General features: G+C 39.1%; 2 protein-coding genes and 1 long non-coding RNA gene across 7 annotated transcripts in view; 1 reads left to right on the top strand and 2 right to left on the bottom strand.

The window, feature by feature from the left end:
- Positions 1 to 1,427: 1,427 nt before the first annotated feature.
- Positions 1,428 to 7,538, bottom strand: RIPPLY3 (ripply transcriptional repressor 3). 2 transcript variants are annotated; one of them, XM_040652068.2, is made up of 4 exons: positions 7,380 to 7,538; positions 6,293 to 6,362; positions 3,749 to 3,816; positions 1,428 to 2,513 (listed from the first exon to the last, which is right to left on the bottom strand). In XM_040652068.2, exons 1-4 carry the CDS (start codon positions 7,487 to 7,489, stop codon positions 2,366 to 2,368), a joined length of 396 nt encoding a protein of 131 aa, XP_040508002.1. In that variant the 5' UTR covers positions 7,490 to 7,538; the 3' UTR covers positions 1,428 to 2,365. The 2 variants fall into 2 exon arrangements, with proteins under 2 accessions (XP_040508002.1, XP_046761602.1); XM_046905646.1 differs by lacking the exon at positions 7,380 to 7,538 and adding an exon at positions 7,132 to 7,201.
- A 5,813-nt stretch (positions 7,539 to 13,351) lies between these two features.
- Positions 13,352 to 14,711, bottom strand: LOC121107510. The gene is made up of 2 exons (XR_005841720.1): positions 14,576 to 14,711; positions 13,352 to 13,655 (listed from the first exon to the last, which is right to left on the bottom strand). It is a non-coding gene; the product is annotated as an uncharacterized LOC121107510 (long non-coding RNA).
- HLCS (holocarboxylase synthetase) overlaps positions 14,524 to 22,984 on the top strand; it is a 118,269-nt gene continuing 109,808 nt past the window's right edge. Inside the window, exons 1-5 of one of the 4 annotated variants that reach the window (XM_025145235.3) lie at positions 14,524 to 14,779; positions 15,424 to 15,569; positions 17,551 to 17,703; positions 19,910 to 20,072; positions 21,654 to 22,603. In XM_025145235.3, the coding sequence (XP_025001003.1) occupies positions 15,564 to 15,569; positions 17,551 to 17,703; positions 19,910 to 20,072; positions 21,654 to 22,603 (1,272 nt within the window). In that variant the 5' untranslated portion in view covers positions 14,524 to 14,779; positions 15,424 to 15,563. Of the gene's footprint in view, positions 14,975 to 15,423; positions 15,570 to 17,550; positions 17,704 to 19,869; positions 20,073 to 21,653; positions 22,604 to 22,984 lie in introns of all 4 variants that reach the window. The other 3 variants (XM_416725.8, XM_025145239.3, XM_015301496.4) reach the window with 3 other exon arrangements.

The following is a 22,984-nucleotide window of genomic DNA, read 5'->3' as shown; positions in this document are numbered from 1 at the left end:
TGGTTTGTGTGAGAGAAAAATAACAGCATGGATGCACACAGAAGTGTCTTAGAAGGTGAGAAGTGCTCAGGACTCAGAAAGTGAGGGCAGAAACATCAGATGTTCTGACTGAACCCAACTGAGAATAAGAGCTTCTGACAAGGAAGAAGTTGAGGCTCAATGTACAATAATTTGGCCGATGTTGGAGGTAAGTCATTATAACTGACCTATTAAGTGATCTTGGATGTTCTTCTGCTTAAATGAGCTACAAGCCTATAATGGCGAAACTGGACCATATATAATCTTATGATCTCTATGACCTTTAAAATGTCTTTGTGGTAATTCCATTGGTTGGGAAGGGAATATATGGAGATGATGAACAAGTGAAGTGTCAAAAAGCTGAATTTTCACTTGTCATATTGGGATTTACAAATTAATCTAGTTTTTGTAATTATGTATATTACAGGATACTGCACCTTGGCCGCACCTTGAGTACTGTGTACAGTTTTGGGCCCCTCACTGTAAGAAAGACATTGAGGCCCTGGAGAGTGTCCAGAGAAGGGCAACAAAGCTGATGAGGAGTCTGGAGCACAGGCCTTACAAGGAGTGGCTGAAGGAGCTGGGATTGTTCAGTCTAGAGAAGAGGAGGCTCAGGGGAGACCTTATTGCTCTCTATAACTACCTGAAAGGAGGTTGTAGTGAGCTGGGGATCAGCCTCTTCTCTCATGTAACCAGTGATAGGACTAGAGGGAATGGCTTCAAGCTGTGCCAGGGAAGATTCAGGCTGGACGTTAGGAAATACTGCTTCTCTAAAAGAGTGATCAGGCACTGGAATGGGCTGCCCAGAGAGGTGGTGGAGTCACTGACCCTGGAGGTGTTTAAGGAACGTTTGGACGTTGTGTTGAGGGACATGGTTTAGTGAGAACCATTGGTGATGGCTGAATGGTTGGACTGGATGATCCTGTGGGTCTTTTCCAACCTTTGTGATTCTATGATTCTATGATTCTATGCTGTCTCTCTTTGTAAATTTAATCAGTAGATCCACTCTCTAGTTTGTAAATGGAGTTTCTGAAAAAGTAAAATCACTGTAATGTGATGGCTCATTTGGAATCTTTGCTAGACTTACAATTTATAATACTCTAGCTTTGTTTGACAGCATATTGTACGAAGAGGAATATCTGACATGCTTATAACCATCTGACCTTATCTACGCTATCAAGAGTAGTATAGGTCAAGAACCTTGGGTGCTGCCTTTGCCATTTCTCTGGGGAAAGTATGACAGTTTTAGTTAGAGGTAACTAAGCGTAATTCTGAAACATATTGTGACCCAACACCTTATCCTTGTGCAATGTAAAAAAATCCTGGCATAGCAACGCAAAGTAATGGCAGACTCCCTGAGCGCATACTATTTATGCAAAAAAACAAACAAAAAAACCCCACCTTAAACAGAACAGGTTATAACAAGCTTTTATTTTTATTTTATTTTTTTCCTAATGGATTAACTGTGTAGGAATAGATATATTGACATTGTTAATTACAGTGAAGATGCTTATGAAAAGTAGTAATGTAAGTTTTTCTGAATATCAGTGTAAAAGGAATATCAAAATGGTAAGATACACACCAGATAGGAATCAACACTAAGTCAGTTGTATTAAAATCACAGAGTCAAGCACACTAGACCGTAGAAATATGCTTTGAATGTTGTAACAAATAAGACCAAAACAACCGTACATAACACGTTTTAGTATGTCATTAATTGACTTTTCTGACTGACAAAAAGGCACTTCTCTGAGTAGAGTGGGAAAGTCTGAGAATAACAGAAGACATCACAAGATTGTCCTTTAAAACTTGTCCAGACAGGGAAGTTGAAATGCATTAGGTTAGTACGGCATACAACATTCTTGTCAGAATAAATCTGCTCCGCAGAAATAATATGCAATATTCTTTGCATATGAAATCATATCTTACTTAAATTCTTCCAAACATCATGGTTCAAAGACTTTGGTTTATTTTGGGACTTTATATTACATTATTTTGCCCCATAACCAGTCCTATTTTCATGCTGCATGTAAAAAAAGTGAGTAAATGCAGTGCTGTTCAAGTTCTTAATCCAGCTGTTGCTTAAACCAACACAATTAAAAACATTATGATCTTTTAGTAAAGTTTCAGGGTTAATTTAAAAGTCTTTTGAAACACAAAAGGATTTCCTCTGTTCCCAGTTGCATTGACTCATTCTTCTTGTTAGTTAGCTATAAATAGTCTTCATACGAGCTTTGATGTGCTTCTTTGTTCAGTAAGATGTGTGTTCAGAATTCTTGACAGTTCCTTTTAATTCCTTTCTTCATTTTTTAATTATGTATTTGGAAAGGCTTGCAATTGTTAATTACTAGGCTGAACTGGTTTCTTCCTCATCTTCTTCAGAGTCAGTGTCATCATTGTAGAAGTGAATAGTGGCTTGTACTGGAAAGTTAGCCAGAACCTTCTCTCCAGTGTTATTAAGAAACTTTTGGCATTTGGATTTGGGCAAATAAAGTCTGATAAGAAAGCATATTTAAAGAGAAAAGTTAAAACCATGAGACACTTTCCCAGCTAACTTAGCTTGGCTATTAAAATCTATTTTTTTGTTGTTGTTTCTCTGAAGGCAGAAAAATCCTGGGGCTCCTTCTCCTTTAAAATAACAGTTGCTGACTAAAACATACTATTAACTTTAAATTACCTCAGTTGCTTTGGGCATATTTTGTAATGTATTTATCTAAGGTCCCTCCATGATAAAGTGTTGACAGGGCCGTGATGTGTGCTTGAGATTTTTTGTTTTGTTTTATATTTAGCTCAATGCATGGAAGTGTCCTGTGTGACTGCGAGAAGGTTGAAGAATGTTTTGTGATTCTGGGATTAAGATCCCAAATTAAGATTGGAGTGGGTTTCCTCTTGCACACAGGTTGATCTTAGTTTTTTTTTTTCTAGTGTCTTCAGGTGGAAGAGATTTATTTCAAAATTACTGGTTTTTTTTTTTTTTTTTTTTTTTTTTTGAAATCCTGAATGTGTATTAATTTACATTTCTGGTTTTCACCTGTTTTCCCACTAAAGCAAAATTTTATTTGGTCTTTTTACATATGTTCGTGAGTTTTGCATGTGTATGTGTGCACATCTATTTCTTTGTTCCACTATTTCCAGTTTTCAATTAATTTACAATTTGCTTGTAAGGAAGAGTGATATTCCATTAATTTTCCTCTTGCAATTGGAAGTTCACATCAGGAGTTTCTATATCATTAAGCCATACAGAATTTAAATGGGAATGGAAAGACTTCTATTTCCTGTTCTTGGAGGAATTACAGGAAAAGATTTACCTGGAGTTCAATTTTTTACCAAAGAGCAAATTTCAGCAGACTCAAGACAAATATCTGTGACAAGTCACACAGCATTAGTATCTGCTCGTGTTCGTTATTTGGCATTTGTAGATTTGGAATAACATGTAAGTTATTATATGTTATTATTATATCATTATATATTATATGCAATACAAGTTAGATTAAGTAGGATTATTTTTAAGGCAACTTTTTTCTTATTTTCATTACTGGAGTATTCTTTCAGATTCTGTTCAGCCTGGGCTCTTCCCTGTGGGGAGATAAATATCTATGGAGTTTGGTGAGTTGTTAAAATGCACCATTACAAAGAGACACTCCAGAGACAAAGTAATACTTTGCCCTAGAAGAAATATTTTCTTTCAGGATGTTAATTTCCCTGAATTAAGTGATAGTATTTAACTCACCTCACTGGATGTTGAAACCCCAGGGCTCCTTTTGTTCTAAAATTTGTTAGCTGACCATCTGGTTGTGACTGTAAAGAGACATGCTTATTATATAGCATAGACTAAAAATGAAGATTTCACTCTTTTCTTCTACAAACAACTGTAAAATTACATGGTTATGTTCCTTTGTTTGGTGTTCTGATTTTTTTTTTATTCCAACTAAACATTCTTCAGATATTATTTGTACCCATAGGCTGCCCATAGCTGTGCGTTTAAGAAACCATTTCAACTCATATGTTGTATGAACTATGAAGTATTGTACATTCTGTTTAAGACTGTACAGAATATCTGTAGAGATCGGTGATCTAGTAACACCACCAAACAGAAGTTCAGTGATTGAAAGAAGATTTTCAGTCAGTTTAAGAGAATGGGGGCTTTAAGTTATTATAAAATACACCTTTATCTGTACTAACCAGCAGATTGGAGGTGGAATGTTCAAGTCAGCAAGCTTAGCTGTAATCAGAGATACCATGAGCATGTTAAGAGTCCAAACAGTTAAATCAAGAGACAACTGGCACCTGACATTTCTATTTACCCATTTTAAAAGCAAGCATTTTTGATAGAATAAACTGGGCAGCAAAAATCAATTTTAAATTTCAATACAAAATTTGGCAAATACTAATTTATTTCAAATTAAGTTCACAATAATAGTAAGAACCTGCAAATGTTAACTTTACCAGATCCTATTAAGACTGTAAACCTGAAAGCATCTCCCAGAGTCACTGAGCACTATAACATGGTCTTGTGAACATATGTTCTCTACTACATCTTAAACAAGACATCTTTTCTATTACTATTAGCATAAACTTGACTTTGCATACGTAGTAAGATTTTACCCTGTTGTGGTAGAACTGCTTGTGAAAAGTGGAACAAACAAAGATGATTTATGCCACTATCAGAGCAATTCATTCATCATTCTGAGGAAGTAGGTTTCAAAATGAGTATTTTGATGGGCCCCAAAAAACCCTTTGGTTACAGATCATGCAAGGGGTCTTAAAGAATTTCCTCTGTATCTCTTATGTCGGCCCTTTTTTCCCATGTCTGCCTGTCTTGTAGCAGAAATGTTTTGTCTCAAGCCTGTTAGGCTGATGTTGGTTTTTAAGCAGAGACTCATTTACTTTTTTTCCACAGCACCTGGTAAAATGGACTCTTGATCTTGCTGAACATTGTAAGTGTGATCATAATATCTATGTTAAATTATAGACACCATATGCAATTTTTCTCCTTTTATACCTATGTTAAAATTAAAATAGTCTTTTTACCTTTACTGACCTGTTTTTCTACCATTTTCTGTTCAGAACACGTTTTTTTTAAATTATATATGCACTAATAGGTATTTACTAAATATACCTATAAACACATATTTTTCAGGCTGAAATACTGCATTTCTGAAAAGCAATTCTGATAACGCCAATTAAGTGCAAATCTAATTCAGTCAGAAACCTCAGTAATTTGCTGAAGAAGATGCCTCTTGTTTTCCACAGCTGTGGGATGTACCTATGCGTTAGTGAGCACCTCTTGTGAGAATAGGACAACTCTCATTCTTTGCAAATTTACAGGTGCCTCTAGGAAGGATGCTGTTCCACAGGTTTTCCCCATGGTGCCTGCCAGGAGCATGGCACTCCAACAGATCTGTACAGCTATTGCCTCCACCTTCAGGAGACAAAAAGTATGTGATAAAAAAAAAAGGCATTACATGTATTAGAATGTGTTAGAAATGGTGAACGTTTTAAGATTTACACTAAGGAAAGCTGATGTCCTAACCTGCTGAGCCTTTGGGAAAAGGTTGAAGATGTAGTTGTGAATCTGATGCTGCAAAAACTCACTTGTGTGCTCAAAACTAAGCAGCAGAACACAATTTCAGTACATTTTTTTAAGTTTGCAGTGTTGGGAGCTATGTTGAATGTGCTTATATATCTCTGTAGTTTTATCCTCTTATCTAACAAATCTTCCTAAATGAATAAGTAAAACTAGTTATTAATTGGTGGGCCTTTCAGAGTAGCTCTTAAATTGATCTTTATGTTGACTTTTTATCTGCTTTAGCTATAGCAACATCCCTCTCAAAATCTCAAAAATCTATCAGTACAACTTTGCACCTGAAGGTATATTTTAAAATTTCACCTCAAAATCATTTTCACTCAAAATCTTTTCTCCCCTATACAAAATCTCACGTATGAATTAAGTGAGGAAATTTCAAACAGAGAATATTCTTATTTTTGTAAAGAAATAAAAACTGATGTTTAAAAATGAACTGTCTTAGTAAACAGTGTTTTCTGCAGCTCTTATGAGCTGATGATTCTATATATGATACAAAATTAGAGATAGTCTTACACATTGCCATGCATGGAGCATCATAATTGGAAACATTTGTCAATACTGAAGAAAGTACTTTGAAATTGAAAAAGGAAATGACTAAAAGACCAATCCTCACTTGCTGTGCTCAGATAGCTTTCATTTCTGCACCTGTTCTTGATGAGGATTATTTTTTCCAGAATTTAATCTCACCATTTGTTGATTCTCTGTCATTTCACCATCCCTGGCTGAGGGCATCCAGGGCCTCCACAAAGCGGGGTTGCTGAAAGATTAAGATAGAATAGTGCTTACACGGTTAATTCTCTGTGGTAATATCCATAGAATATCCATAAAATAGTTCTTTTGTTAGCTTCTGCTGGTGTCTTTTGAAGAAAAAAAAAAAAAAAAAGAAAGAAAAAACATGACTTTTTGTTTTTCTCAGCACATTTTGATCACAAAATCATAGAATATCCCAAGTTGCAAAAGACTTGTTTTGATTTGGTAAGTCTGATTTCTACGGCAGTATTGGTCTGTCTTCTGTCTATGATCTGATTAAACAAACAAGGCAGCCACTCGTACATTTATAACTAAGGTATCATTTCCTTTTAAGATTTCACTGAAATATTTTCTATTTATTTACCACTGCTGCAAAAAGCTGCTGAAAAGTAACTCTCCATCTTTGGCGCTATGTCTAATTAATTGTTACATATGATCATTGAGTGCCTGATCATTTATTGATTAGACAACATTAAAGTATAATGGGAGATTGGATCTAATTACCATTTTTTATAGGAGAAATTGAGAACTTATATCAGATGCAAAAGCTAAATAAATAAGTAACAGTTATTGCAAGCTTACTATTCATTTGCTTTTGTTTACAACTATATTCTCAAATACTTGACTGAAAAGGATAAAATATCAGAAAAACAAATAAAACACCAGTCCCAAATTAAAAGTTTTCAGAAACTTATTTTGCCTGTTATTTCCAAAGTTAAAAATTGTTTTTCATTTTCTGCTCCAATCTAGAATTATTACATTCAAATGGTACTTACAGTCTGAGCTTCTTAGCAGCCTTTAAAGTGACCATATTCATGTTCTTTCTGGAGGAATCCATTTACTGCTAACTATGATACAGCTGGCAGTCTTATTTTAAAGGGGATAGTTATGCTTAGAGACAGCTACAATTGCTCTCCTTTTAGTGGATTCCTGTTTTAAGGGAGTCCTATTTTTTTCAGTATTTCTGCTGGAGTTTGGAAAGAAACTCTGGTTAAAAAGAGTCCTCTGCCTGTCTCTGTCTTACCTCTCTGGCTGCTCTCTTGGATTGAGTGAGTGTTGCTGGGCATCTCTGGAGCACTGACAGATGTGATCCACTGTAGCCCGGAGCAAGAAATCTACAGCTGCACCCTCCATAGTTTTTGATGATCTGAAGCCTTCTGTTTCTGTGGCAGGCTGGCTGCTTGTCTTGGCCTCTCAGCCCCTCCTTTATCTTAACTCCCAAAGCATACTTACCTAAAACAAACATGGCCTCAGGTAAAAGGAAAGAAACATCCTTAATGAGTTTTCTTTTGACTCCTCCAAATAGTTCAAAGATGTTCTCATGTGGTCAGACTCCTGCTGAGAGCAATTATAGAGAAACAGACTATTTATTAATCTTAAGTTAGCAAATCACATTGAATAACATGTCCTTTATCTTTCTGTTGCCACTTTATACTCCTTGTATGACTTGGGAAAATGTGTCAGAATCCAGTCTTAAAGAAGTGTAATAGAGACACGAAGAGAATTTTAATTACAGAGTGAATTTTACAGTAAATGGAATCTTTTCCATCTTTTAACTATAAAACACAAAAAGATACCAAAAATCAGTGATGATGAGAGGACAGGCCTAGTGCCTGCCTCAAGACTCCGAGGATAGTCCTTTAATTTGTTTGCTATTTGATGGAAGGAGTAGAAATCTTATGCCAAGAAAGATTACTTCATCTATCAAAGAATAAGGGTTATGAATGTCGTGTTATTTGAGGCATGTTTTATTTCACAATATGCAGTTTGCTTTAAACCAACAAAGGCTGAACACAAACTGTCTTAGTCCAAGCTTTCTTCCCAGTGTTTTCATATGTACTGAAAATTACTAGTTACCTATTATATCATACAAGAGCAATTTATTACTTGATAGGTAACATTATCTGTTTTCATTGTTAAGGTTCATTGCAACAGTTCACTTGTTTCCTTTATTTCTCAACTGCTGCAAAGATGCAAGTGGATTGTAAGAACCTTTTGCTGGATTATTTTTCCTCTGGTGCTGCTTACACATTGACCACAAAATGAATAGATTGAGCTACCAAATATAATTGCTATACGCTCTCAACTTTCTTCCCAGAGAGAGAAAAATGATTTTGCTCACTGAACATGGAATATCCATTGATTATTTGGTATAAATTAGGTCTCTTCTAGCTGACTCAGCTGAAGAAGACATCAAAATGGTCATTTTGTGTGGACACAAAATTCTTTGTGGGAGACAGGTTCTTCTTACATAAGCCTTCATGGCTCTTTCTCAAGCTCTGATACAGCTGAAGGTAGCACATGTTCAGTCAACACGAAAGGGCAGGACTCACAAATGAGGTCCACTGGATATGCTTTCTTGAAAGACACCATTTTCCCCTGAAATGGTTCTGCATTAGAAGGCATAATATAAGTTTGCACATGGGATTCTTGCTTCTAATAAGATACCCTTTGTCCATCAGGGAAGAGGTTATGTCATATTTGAAAGACTAGTTTTCTTATATTGATGCAAGTTGTACGGTTGTTGTTAGCTACTTGGCTGATAAAAATAATAGCATTACAGACATACTTTTGTTTTTGAAGCAGTCTTGAGTAACATTTTCGGGAATTTGATTTGTTGAACTCAACCTTTCACATTAATTTTCTCCATTTTTATAACAGCCATTCCTGCTGTGACTGCTAGATACAGTTTAAACGCAAAGATCAAATCCATTAAGCTGTCTTGTGGAAAGCACTGAAAATATGGGTTAGAAAATTCTCAGTCAATACCTACTCCCTCCCGTGTTTAAGTGCTTTGTAGAATTCATAAATCTATAGCTAAGTAAAAAAGACACCAAGAAGAAAACATATGTACAGTCTCTGTAAGTTTTAACATTTATGCATCAAGATCAGTACAATTATTAGAATGAACAATATAGTAAGTAATGTTCAAATAACAAATTGTATGCTAAATAGTAGCATGGTTACTAAGAAAAAAAAAATGGCAAACTTTATAAGTAACCTAAATTATAATTGACCATCTTGCTGAATTACTGTCTTAAATGCACATATATCATTACATCGGTTTTGTTTTGTTTAGATTGAATTTAGCTTGATAGTTAAAAAGGAAGTGTTCATTACACAACTGATCCCTACCGCCCCAATCTTGCAATCAGATCCATATGTGAGGATAATTGATTTATAGCTCTAGACAGAACCTGCCAACATGGATATTAGCACAGAACTGAAGCCGGAGCTACTAAAGTACAGTTCTCTGAAAGATACAAAGTTACATCAAATAAATCTGTTGATAAAGCCCTGCAAGACCAAATCTGCTACAAAGTTACGGAAAACATACTTTTTGATAATGAAACTATATAGTGTATTCTATGAATGAAATTATATAGTGTAATTTAATGTAGCTCTGGGTAACATTGTAGAAAAAAGTAAGTTAATATTTTGCTGGAGATTTGCCTGTCCTGTTGGACAAAAAGCTGGACATGAGCCATCAGTGTGAGCTGGCAGCCCAGAAGACCGACAGCATCCTGGGCTACACCAAAAGATGAGTGGGCAGCAGGAAGAGTGAGGGGATTGTCCCCCTCTGCTCTGCCCTCATAAGGCCCCATCTGGAGTACTGCGTGCAGGCCTGGGGTCCCCAGCACAAGAAGGAGTGGAGCTGTTGGAGAGGGTCCAAAGGAGGGCACAAAGATGAACAGGGGACTGGAGGACCTCTCCTGTGAAGGTAGGCTGAGGGAACTGGGATTGTTTTGTCTGGAGAAGGATGCGGGGACATCTCATTGTGGCCTTCCCAGTACTGGAAGGGAGTTTATAAACAGGAGGGAGACTGACTTTTTATGTGATCTGATAGTGATGAGACAAGGAGGAATGGTTTTGAACTAAAAGGGGGAAATTTAGCTTAGGTGTTAGGAGGAAATCCTTTCCTCAAAGGGCAATGAGGCGCTGGCCCAGCTGCCCAGAGAAGCTGTGGTACCCCATCCCTGGAGGTGCAGAAGGCCAGGCTGGATGGGGCCCTGGGCAGCCTGAGTTGGTGGGGGGCAGCCCTGCCCATGGCACTGGTTGGGGCGGTGTGGGCTTTGGGCTCCCTTTCAACTTAAGCCCTATCACAACACTGCCTTATCGGATCCCTCTCCAGATTTCCTGTAGGCCTCCTTTAGGTACTGGAATGAATAACTGCGTTTTGAAATACACTTAATTTCAATATGAGGAGCTGTATTTGGCAAAGGAAAGAAAATACTGATACTGTTACAAGTGCTTATCTCTTTTTCCCAGAAGCAGGGATTATTTTTCACACTTCTAGCACTTCCTGAGAGTAACTTTGGCAGATTTGAGTCTGATTTTAAGGGAATTAAGGACAGTGTATCAAGAGAGAAATGGACCATAAGATAATTATTTTGTATTTTTATCTTTGTGGGAAACTTGTTTTACTCAGTTTTCTTAAGAAAGCATTTGTAAGAGTAAATAATATGCAAAATCAATTGTTACAGTCAGGAGACAGGATAATCCTACAGCATTTATAGATTTAAATATTAGCTGGTGTTAAACAAAATAACGTTGACATTTGGAGCCATTAATAGCATACAGAGCTCCTCAAAAATGAATTCAAAGTCATTCACAAAGCATATCACAGTTATTTTCATAATAGCCATTTTAAACTTAAAAAAAAAAGTAAAAAGAAAGAGAAAGAGAAAGAAAAAGAGAAAGAAAAAGAAAAAGAAAAAGAAAAAGAAAAAGAAAAAGAAAAAGAAAAAGAAAAAGAAAAAGAAAAAGAAAAAGAAAAAGAAAAAGAAAAAGAAAAAGAAAAAGAAAAAGAAAAAGAAAAAGAAAAAGAAAAAGAGGCTCCTTAACATTCGTGTTCTATGGCTGTATTGGCTCCCTGTTCTGAGTCTGAGTTATACTGGAGACCCTAGATGGACTTAACCCCTCTAGATTGAAGCTGGTCTTTCTGTCCCATTTGGAGGGGTTATTTTGTCCCTGTCTGCAGGCAGAAATTTGAAATTCAGCTTATCCCCTGTATTCGGGGTTTACCTCATTTTCTTTGTAAACTATTTCATATCTCTGTGTGTCTGTTTTCTACATCTTGCAACACCTTTCTGTAAACTGTGCTCTGTGTAAAAAATGCAAGTGTTCCGGTAAGTCTGAGCGCTAATATTACACACTGTTCCTTTTCAAGTCTTCCTTCCACCCTCCTTTATGGGGAAATTGATTGTCATGCTTATTTTAGGATGTCTATTTTAGTAAATATCCTAGTGTGTACATGGCCTTGATTTCATAACAACACAAAAACGTTTTCCAATATAAAATACTTAATGTTTTAAACAGAGCTTATCATGATTAAGTCTAAGCTATGCTGTGATCAAAATCTGACTACTGACAGCAACTTTATGGCTTCAAATTATTCTCATTGAGAATATTCCAACATTTCACTGTCTAATAATAGTGACTGCCTGTATATTTTTCTGCTTTAGATTCCCTTGCATCATGAAATTTTGACTCAGTTTTCTCATGTATTCATGAACTTTTCCTGAGCAAAGGAACCCAAACAAATAGAGAAAGAAATAAAAAATTAGTTGGCTGCATTCAGTGCTGTCGTTGAATACAGCAGGATTCAACAAAGTACGTTGCTCATCATGCAAAGGTTATATAAACAGTTGTGTTTTGCAGTGTGCTCTGAAGGTCAGCAATGTGGGTGCTATTGAACTATTACAGAGAAAGTGAATTCCAAGGCTAAGAGCTTTCTTTTGAGGCTGTGTATACTTTGCTTGTTTTCCTTCTTTTGATGTGCCTGTGTAAGTATTTTGACTTCCTCTGTAAGATAAAGCCACATAAAGAAACGGTATATAATGGAAAATTAGGACCACTAGAGACTTTGTTCCCCTCTCTATAGAATATATATAGGGGATATAGTAGCAGATCCACCACGCTGATACTTTTTCGGCTTGAGGTGAAGGGAGAGAACTGTTTAAACTGTTTGGCCATTCAACTGAAACTGTTAACTGTTTCAGCCATGCCCTGTGGAAATCAAAATTATATCAGAGATTTCTGCCATTTTGGATAAGCTTTCAATGTGGGTGCAGATGTAAAAAAAGAAAAATGTCTGTCATGCTGCTATAGTTCTGGTGGTGTTTTTTTGATTTTTTTTTTTTTTTTTTCCCCTGCACTAAAATGCAGGTGTGTGGAATGTCCGGTGTGTTCCTTGTTTATCTAAAATCCCACTGTGATGTTGATAGCGACCCTTTTAGGACACTGTGATCTTAGAATAGCTATTCTAGAAAATTTCTGAGAGCATACCAGGCCTTGAGTTCAGAATAGTAAAAAAGAATGTAGCTTTGTGTTCTGTTCAGGAAATGTTTGTTACATATCATCCAGCTGAAACTATTTCACGTTGGTGTCATTATTTCTTCTAACCTTTTCGCATTTTCTTCTCTTTTTTCCCTCTCTCTCTTTTCACTCATGCATTGAATACCCACTGGGATCAAGATGATCATAGAATCATAGAATATCCTGAGCTGGAAGGGACTCATAAGGATAAAGTGAGTCCAACTCCTGGCTTCAAATAGTAGCACTCAAAAATCATGTAATATGTCTCGAAGAGTTGTCCAGACACTTCTTGAACTCCAGCAAATGCCGTGCCCACAGCCCTGGGCAGCCTGTTCCATGCCCACGGGCTGGACCTGTCCCTAACCCCCAGCTGCCCCTCCCCTGACACAGCTCCATGCCGTTCCCTCGGGCCCTGTCGCTGTCACACAGAGCAGAGCTCAGCGCTGCCCATCCGCTCCCTGTGAGGAGCTGCAGCCGCCATCAGGCCTCCCCTCAGCTCCTCTGCTCTGCGCTGAGCATACTGAGGGGCCTCAGCTGCTCCTCACACATTTTTCCCTCTAGATCCTTCATCATCTCAATAACCTTTGTGCGTGCGCCAGAGGAGTAGCAGATACCTTGTGTAAGTTGCCTTGTAGTAGCAAGCTGTGTCTGTACCACACACGACACATGCACACTGTATCATTTTATCCCCCACCACACTCTTTGTCAGTTCAATGACAGGCCCCTTGGGGTAGTGACTTCATGTTTCTCATTTGGTGATCTAGTTGAATCAGATGAAACCAAGCATGCCATCTTGTTTCTGCTGTACCCTCTGGTGGCTGTCCTGTTGCACAGGTGGGACCTGAGGACCTGAGGTCCATTGCCCCACCTGCTTTGTTCGTGACTGGGAGATGCTGCTTGCAGAAGGTGCAGCAGGCACTGAAATAAGCTCAGTTGGCAACATGGAGTCATTTCTGAGGAAGATGAGAATCATTCCTTGTTTCTGTATGGAAAAAAAAAAAAAAGTAACAGATACTTATGCTTGGCTGGTGTGCTAGCTGCACTTTTGTACGACCCATCCCATGCAGCCAATAGGATAAGAAACAGATTTGTATAGCAAAAACATGAGCCGAGTCCTCCAAATTGCAGCCTCATCATGGATAGGAACATGAGACATGCAGGGCTGCATAGCAGAGCTCATAACCTGCAATGCTACACTGCTAAGTAGAATCATAGAATCACAGAATCTTTAGTTCTTTACTATGGGAGTGGTGAGGTGCTGGAGCAGGCTGCTCAGAGAGGTTGTGGATGCCTCATCCCTGGAGGTGTTCAAGGCCAGGTGGGATGGGGACCTGGGCAGCCTGGTCTAGTATTAAATGGGAGGGTTGGTGGCCCTGCCTGTGGCGAGGGGGTTGGAGATTCATGATCCTTGAGGTCCCTTCCAACCCGGGCCATTCTGTGATTCCGTGAATCACAAAAGTGGGTTGGGTCGGAAGAGACCTCAAAGATAACCCTTTTATTTTTAATTGATTTTTTTTTTCCTTGCCACGTTGTTCCAAGCACAGTCTCGCATACTCTGTGGCGTCAAACACCACTTCAACCCAACAGCACAGCTAGCAGGGCGCGGGACGCCTCAGCCGGCCGCGGGGATAGACCGTTACAGCCTCGCGCGTCTCTTCCCGCCGCCGGCAACCAATGAGAGCGGCCGGTGGCCACCAATCAGAGCGGCCGACGGCTCGCCCAGCCGGCTCGCCCCCTTCGCGCCGGCGGATGCGGCGCGGGGGGAGAGCGAGGCGGTCGGCGGGCGGGGTCTGAGGCGGGGCGGGAGGCGGGGCGGAGGCTCCGCTCGGCGGTCGCCGGCCGCTGGAGGCGGGGCTGGGCGGGGGGACGCCCGCCATGCTGATCACGCTCTGCTACCTCTACCTATGGGCGCGCTGGGGGCCTTGCTCGGCCGCGCTCATCCGCCGCACCGTGCGCCGCCTCCACCGCTCCCGTTGCTCCTTCATCTTCTGCTGCTCCGCCGGCCCTTCGGCGCCTCCGGCTCATCCGCCGCGCAGGCCGGCGCCCCCCGAGGAGCGCGTCTGCCTCAGGATAGGAAATAAAGTCTTCTTCACGGACGAGACGCAGGTACGTGCGGGGGAGGGCGGGGAGGGAGAAGCGAGGAGCGAGGGACGGCGGCCTCCCCCGTTACCGTGGCGACGGCGACCGTGGCCCCGAGGGAGGGGGCGAGTGTCCGCGCCCCGGGCTGTGCCGCGCTCTCCTCGCCCGTCAGTGGCCGATCCTCACCAGTACGGCTTTTGTTATAGAAAACTGCGTGCTTCTGTGAGTACAAAACGTTACCTCGGGTGAGGGAAAGCGTGATGCGAAAACCACGAGCTGTGAAAATCGCGTTTGTACAGAGGGACAGAGTGAGGGGACGGCGGTGGAAGCGAAGCGCGCAGCACCTGGAGAAGTTCTGCTTAGTTTCAGTTTTACTTTATGGCACGCTCAGCTTGCTGCCAGCCTTGCGGGTTTAGAAATGGAACTCCTCCGGCACCCCTCCTCCTTACGGATCACCTGATTTATTTGAATTAAGAGTTACATTGAATTAAGTTACATTTGTAACTAAATGCCACGGTAGTGCTGAAGGCAGGCATCGTCTTGATCTCCCCTTTTTTGAGGGGGGATTTTCAGAACTGTACGTGTGTTTGTGGAAGTTATTTCCGTTATTATACATCTTGCATAAATGAGTGTTCCTAAAATGTATGTATGATAAGTGTTGTTGGCTAAAGCTTTTCCAGAAGCAGGAAAGCTGATTTTTTTGGATGGCCCTGTGTGGAGCCCGGAGTTGCACTTAATGATCCTTGTGGCTTCGTTCCAACTCGAGATAATTCTATGAAGTTAAGCAGTCCGAAAGGCCAGTTTCAGTGCAATGCAAGTAAGGGTGCTCATGGAATGGATTCAAAAGTAGTTTCTTGCAATCCAATGGTTGGGTTATTTCATACTTAGAAGAGATGGTGACAGAATCTCTCGCAGGGCAGCTAAGCAGTTGTTAACTCATATAAAGCCCTAGAAAACAAAATCAAGTAATTTTCCCTGTCTACAGAGAGGTTGTGTGTAAATGGCAGAGTCCTCTGCTGTAGTGAGCATAAAGAACAGAGTTCTATGTAACCGGTGGAAAGTTCGGTGTAAATGTGAAATATAAAATCATATTTCAACGAGTCTATGCTTTCTTTGCTCCACTTCTGCTCATTTCTAAAATAGCTTCTCCCCAGTCCTTGCATACTAAGTACATTTCTTTTTGTTTGCTATGCTATTCATGCAGACTGACTTCATAAGCTTGTCAGTTTATTTGTGTTTGTGCGAGTTAGGAAACTCTCTAGGGAACTATATTTTGGCTTGATGTTTGACTTAAAGTCAGTGCTCTTATTCACAATGTATTTGTCTCTTAAAAATATGCATTGGAAGTTACGAGCTGTATTTGCTGGAGTGCCTGTGCAAAAGGCCTGCCACCCTACACCCTGTTCCTGTGACACACGAGGGCTCTGACTTAACTGTATTGCAGACAGAGGCAGCACTGCTGTGGAATGCTGCATCATCCGTTGAACGCTGGAGGAAAAAAAAGGGATAACTATCATGCTTTTGGCTTCTAGAAAGCTAGCTGAGCTGTACTGGTTTCTAAATAGCAACCTAACAAATTTCTTTCTTTCTTTCTTTCTTTTTCTCAATTAATCAAACTGATCGTGTAAGGTAATACAAAGCTTCATTAGTTTGGGTCATTTTCCTGTGGAAGGTAGCAATGTTTATTTTCGCAGCTTCCATGCTCAGAAAAGCTGGTTGGATGGCAAGCTAGCCAGATTGTCCTCTTTAAGTTTAGTTATGCTGCAAGACTTTAATACTGCAGTGTTTCTATTTCCATGTGGAATCATGTCTATGTGTAGTATGTTCTATGGAATTTTTCTCATGCTTCTACATAGAGTTCCCGAAGGAATACAAAGCATGTGTTTCTAGTGTAATGGTACTAAAATAGCTATTGCTTTTACTGTTTACCACTTTTAAAATATGGTAGGAAAAATAATTCCATTGCAATATCTACATTTTGTACTAATTTTTAGCAGGCTGTACACGTCCACAGAAATAAAACTATTTTTACATAACTGGCTTTACGAAAGAATTCCTGGAACTATAAGTCCATGAATATCTGGATATAAGTCCATAAATATCCTGAATATTAGACCCATGTAATATACAGTCCTTGGATCATCTGTGGCTTGTAGGCTGATGGATCTTTTGGCAGATGGATGTCGAGACAATGTGTACTACTTAGCTGTGGGACTGTGTTTCCCAGAGAACTGTTAGCTAACTCTAATGATTGCCATCTGAATGCTAGCCAGGTAATGGCACCGTGCTGACTGAGTCTGTGAGCTGTGTTGTGACTGCCTTCTTGGTCACTATGAAAGATCAAGCAGTGCTCTTCTGCCATCAGGAACCAGCACTGAGATGGAAGGAAGAGGCAGGGCAGTCTGCAGTGTGAGAGAGGAGGATTGGGTTGAATGAAACATACTGCCAATGGCAGAGTCCAGTGGCAAATGGCCCACGGAGGTCACAGTGCCAATAGCACAGCTGTCTTCAGTGGCCCATTCAGCTGCATGCTTCTACTGTGAAGTTGAATGCTAGAATCTGGGTTGTCTTGAAAGCTTGGGTGATCCATTTTTATTTTACTTTTAACGTGTCCCTTCTTAATGGTTCAGGACGATTTCCCCTTTTTCCTTATGGGAAGTTATTTTCCTTGTGAAATTTTAGAGACTGTTCATGTAAAGCTGAAGAGTTAGATTTGAATTTGGTCTGGGGAAAATTCAAAAATGAATTATTAAATCAGATGTTCCATTTAGAGACTTTTCCTTTCCTGTTTCTTTCAGCTCCTCGATGATTTAAACAGATGGAGTCTACTTCTCATTTCTCCTTTTATTTATCCTGAAAAGTTGCTAGAAACAGAACATATAGCCTTTGTGACAGAAAGTGTTTCAGCTCAGGCAGATAACTTGCAGAAATTACCTGTCTCTTCAAAAGAGGTAAGCACTTCTCTTTGTTTCGTGCAAAGAAAGTAGCAGTGCAAAGACTAGCATTGATATGGACATAGCATTAAGCGTAACTCTAAACACTAAGAACAAATCAATCACAGATTTTGTACATTTATAATGTTGTTGGGAATAAAAATGTAATCTTGTCATTAAATGATCACTTTTAATACCCTAGTTCTATTTTCTACTTCAAATAAATGTATCAACATTTGATATTAAGTACATTTTGATAATTTTTTCAAAGTCCGTAGAAGTGAGGCCAAAGTCAAATTCTTAATTTCTTTGCTTTTCTATAAAATGCAGTTGGAAAATGGTAGTGCTTCTTGTTCAAAATTTACAAATAATGTTTGACCTTTAATTCATAACACTGGCGAAATGTTGTTGAGGTACAGAATGGACCTCCTTGCTCACTGAGGCAAGGAGAGAAGAGGTGGAAAGGCACGCATGCATCCCTGGATAGACTGTAGTAAAACATCTGGTCTGATTGCTGGAATAGCATAAAATTGACAGAGTCCTCCACCGAGTAGGCTATGCCATAAGCTAGGACCACTATCTGGAGGGGTCTAATAAGATGTACTCCTGAATTGTCCCTACTTAACACCCTACAGAATCATCTGTCATCCTTACTTTCTGGCATCAGGTACCAGGTCCTTTTAGTTGTTAAAGATGGTGTCGCATCTGTAAGTAATTGTGGTTCATCAGCTCCCTTGGATGAGGAGCTTGCACTTTTTCAGGCAACTTGTTCTGAGAGATGATCTGAGAGTCCTCTGCTGTGGTGAACATAGAGAGCAGAGTGTCTGGTGACTCACCTGCCCTGAGTGCAGGAAGGACAGTTTTTAAATTTTGTTGTTTTGTTTGTTTGCATTTTCTTTAGAATGAAGAAAGGTTGCATTCTTCTATAGACATTGACAATTAATTTATCAATCTGAAAAGCAGTTATCCAGATAAAAGACTGAAACCTGAGTGGAAAAGGACTGATGTTTTATTTTGTTTATTTATTGTTCTTCTGTATGTCACTTCACCAGAAGTGCTTTTGGCTGCTACCTCTGGCAGCCAACTTTCGACATAGACAGGGACTGTAAGAATAGATTGCTCCTCTGGTCTACAAGAATGTATTGACAGAAAAGATGTTCTTTAAACAGCTGTCAGTGATCCGTCCCTGGTTTCTGCTGAAACTGAAGTGGATCCATAAAGCAGGAGTATAAATAATTTCTCATCTCTTAGTAAGAGCTAGCCTTTTGTTCTGTATTATGACAGAATTTAGATGAGGATTTCTAGCGATAGCAGGAAAGCTTGGTTTGAAACAATTCTCTTAGGGCTTTTGTTCTGTTCTGGATTGTTGCATTAGCAGAATTTCAGGTCATATGTCTTGGCAATAGCCTAACTTTGAGAGTTTCTATTGTTTATTCACTTTATTCATATTAGATAGCAGTAACTACTTTTTACTTGTTAGCATGCCTAATGTTTTACTTGGTGCCATGAAGAGCAGGAAACAGCATCAATATATTCTCACTGTTTACAGGAAATGTGGATGTTAGCTGCTTTGCTTGTTCTCTGTGTAAGAAAGGATGTCTTAAAAATGTTATGACTCTTAACTGCCACCATAGGGAGTAGCCCAGAGTCACATGCTGAAGAGAAGAGAGGGGGCTGTGGAAGACTTGGCTTGAAAGGCATGCAGAGAAGAGATTAAGGTTTTTGTAGACATGAAAGCAATGTACTCTAAGAATTCTTCGGTAACCTGGGTGTCTAAGACTGGTTGCGCTCTTGTTGAATTCCTGGGCAAAGAGATATGGCAGCAGCATAGCACTTGGAGAAAAAACTGATCTGGAATAGTGAGTGATATGTGTAAGTTTTGGTTTAACAAACCTTCTCTGCGAGGAGAAGCCCAAGTGTGTCCCATTATGCTTTTCTAGGGATCAGAATTCTCAATGTACCAAGCAACTTAAATCTTGTGTACTTACTTAATGCTTCTGATAAAATAGTTATGTTACTTTTGACACTTGAATTTTCCAGTTGTGCTGGTTTGCTTTTGTAACATCCCTGTGGCTCTGTTGTTGTGAAGTTTTTCCCTACCAGAATCTTTAGAGAAGGCAGTTCTACCTGCAGTTGGTCTTGCAAAAACATAATACTGTTGGTATATTTTCTATTTTTCTGTAGCCTTTTCAAGCTGAAAAACATGCATGTGGTTTATTCTTAGATCGTGAAGTGGTCTGACTATTGTTCACCGTTGGCCTATAAACCTGGGGAACCTTATAAGTTAATTGCTGAAGCAAGCGTAGATAATTTCAGTAACCTTGGAATAGCATTCATGGAAGACAGGCTTCAAATGGATAACGGAATGGTTCCATGCAAGATTGTTTGTGAGTATTTTCACAAATGTGTTTTTAATGATAAAACATGTTTGTTTTAGAGATGTGCATGTGATGTTAATACCTACATTAATAAGTATTTGGCCTTATGTCGATGGAGATGGATTCAATCAGTTTTTGCTTATTTTGACTTGTAGTATGGAGGTTGCTCTGAAAGTAATGCCTCTTGCTTACTTCCATGGAAACTACAACAGATACAAACACAATAATGCTAATTGGTAGAACAAATTCTCAGCTACAAAAAGTTATTTCTCAGCACTGACCACAATTAGCTATACATTTTCATCAGCGATGAACAAAAGCCTGCATGACATGCTCATAAAAATCTGCTCCAGAGGAGATGACCCATTGTTGCTTTTGCCACTTCTGAAATGCACCACCAACCCCTCACTGTGCTCACATCTGCTGTTTGGTGTCCATCAACATTCGGAAAGCATCAGTGAATGTCAGTGGGTGCCATTTTTTTCCATGTGGAGGAACTGTCATGGCAACAAAATGCAATGGAATAATGGTTGGAAGGTTCAACCTCTACTGCCGTACAACCAATATCCACCTCTGACATTGCCAGCATAATAAAATAGGAGACATTGCTTTAGGAGCAGCCCTTGTATTTCTGTGACTCAGAAACTGAAAGAAATAAGTTGCCGTATGAAGAATAATTTTTCTATCCTCTTTCTCAGTGAGTTGGCTCCACAAGTTTTGCTCACAGTAGGTATCTTTGCCCTTCTTTTTTTCTTTTGTACTTACCAGGAAATTTTTATCCTTGCATTTCTGTTCTTTTTAGGGGAAAGAATTCACATTTGCTATTTCTTTTTATTTTTTCCTTTGGATTTTTAGCTCTTATGTATTGCTATAGCTGTTTATGTTTCCCTTTCTGCAGATTGGAAGCAGTTCAGATGTATCTATTCCTTGTTTTTGTTTGTTTGTTTGTTTTTACTTATGCAAAGCTTTTATTTTACTGCCTTTGACAGTGCAAGAGACATGGTTCAGCATTTCCATCTTACCCAATATTGTGACTTTAATAGCTTATTTCAAAACAACCTATTTCAAAACCTTTCATTTCCAAATAACAGCAGTTTTCCACTCTGCCTTCCTTAACAGATCAGAAGTTTTCCAAAGGTATTTCCCTTGTTTTATTTTGTCCATTTTCTTAGTCACAGTCAACAGCTGACAAACTGATACTTTTATGAGAACTTCTTTACTTTCTTCTCATTTACTTTTGTTCTGTTAAGAACATGTCTGAATTGCATACAGTGGTTGTCAAGTTTTGTTTTTCTCCATATATTTGTGTACTGCTAATGAATGTTAGTGGGTTTTTTAAATGTCCCCTGTAAATAACAAGTGTTATAATCTCAGCCAGACTTTCCTGAAACAAATAGTCATTATAGTCAATGGCTTGTTTTGTGAGTATAAATTTATTCTATTCAAGGGAGTGGTTTTGATGTGTCAAACAGATAAAATCTGTAGTATTCTAGACTTGTACTGAAATTAAGCCTTGATTCCGCTGATATAGTGATATTCATCATAGATCTAATTTAATTTTTGTAACTCCTAATTCTTTAACTCTTTCAGCTGTCCATTTACAAGAAACTACTCTGAAGGAGTTAAAACAGGTGACACCATCTATGAAAGAGAAGAGTGTAAGCATTACACAGATGAATGAAGTAACTCCTGATACTTTTGGGACTACTGTTAAAACACAATTAGGAGTATCTGAGTCTGCAGGACAGGGTGATTCAGAGGCAAAAGAAGAGAAATCTAAGCTAGTGAAAGAAAATGGAGATGAATCCAACAGCCTATCTGACAAAGAGACAGGTTTTGGAGAACATCATCACTTGCATCTTTCCAGCTGTCGTGAATGTCTGCAACTTGAAAACAGCACTATTGAATCAGTCAGATTTGCCTCTGCGGAAGACATTCCAGAACTTCCTGATGATTGCAATAGCAAACTGGAAGAGAATGGTGATTGTCTGACTACAGGAATAAAGAGAGTAAACCTTGCTGGAAAGCCTCCTAATATATTGATTTATGTTGGCTCTGGAACTGCAAAAGTGGACTTTGAGCAAGTAAAATCAATCATTCAGGAATGTGTTGATACAGACAGCTATACCATCTATCAGCTGCATGAGGAACAAGTTCTGAAAGCTCCGTGGATTGATAATTCACTGCTGTTGATCATTGCCACAGAGGGGCCTATTTCTGAGAAGAACCAAAAACAGTTTATGAAGTTTTTATCTAAAGGTGGAAAGATTCTAGGGTTATCTTCCTCTTTTACATTTGATGGTATACAAATAAAGAGGAAAGACAAACTGAAGAGAACTGTTCATGAATTAGTGGTCTCTAAAATGGACAGTACTGAAATGAAGTTAAATCTTTTGATCAGTGGCTGTATTTTTGAGGTAGCGATGAAGGAAGGGAGCAGCAAAGTGAAGCCATTGAGTCGCTTAAATAATGCTGATAAAGATATAGTTATTGTTTATCTGCCTTATGGAGACAATGGAGGAGAAGCCATTCTTTCTCAGGTACTGTGTATGCAAAAGCATTAATTTGCTCATTGGTACAGTGTTGCTGTGTTCAAAAAAAGTTCATTTGTTGATCTGGCATGCTCTTTGGAATGTTTGTTGAGGGGCCAATATGGATATACGTCTTAGTGAATGTACAGGGGCTCTGAATACAGAATGATGTTCACTTTATCCTCAGGAAACCTAAAGAATGGTAGAAAAATGTCACTGTTGTTCCAGGTCCTTGTTTTCACTATGTAGCCATGCACATGTCAATCATGCACAATTGCTGTGGATGGTGGAGGAAACAACATAAGCATACTAAGAAAGCCTCTTCAAAGGCAGAGCCATCAATTTCTGCTTTGCAGACTTTGGGAAATGGAAACAGGAAAAGCAGAGTTA

The sequence above is a fragment of the Gallus gallus genome, chromosome 1 (genome assembly GCF_016699485.2).
Source record: "Gallus gallus isolate bGalGal1 chromosome 1, bGalGal1.mat.broiler.GRCg7b, whole genome shotgun sequence".
NCBI lineage: Eukaryota > Metazoa > Chordata > Aves > Galliformes > Phasianidae > Gallus > Gallus gallus.
Note: the sequence above shows the minus strand (reverse complement) of the source record. Positions and strands in the feature narration are given on the sequence as shown.

Bases quoted from the DNA above. Each gene is read 5' to 3' on its own strand.
- RIPPLY3 (XM_040652068.2), bottom strand. From the start codon at position 7,489: ATGGAGGGTGCAGCTGTAGATTTCTTGCTCCGGGCTACAGTGGATCAC. The intron at 6,363-7,379 runs GTAAGACAGAGA...TTAATCTTTCAG, and splicing joins CCAAGAGAGCAGCCAGAGAG to CAACCCCGCTTTGTGGAGGC. The intron at 3,817-6,292 runs GTGAGATTAAAT...GTCTCTTTACAG, and splicing joins TGACAGAGAATCAACAAATG to TCACAACCAGATGGTCAGCT.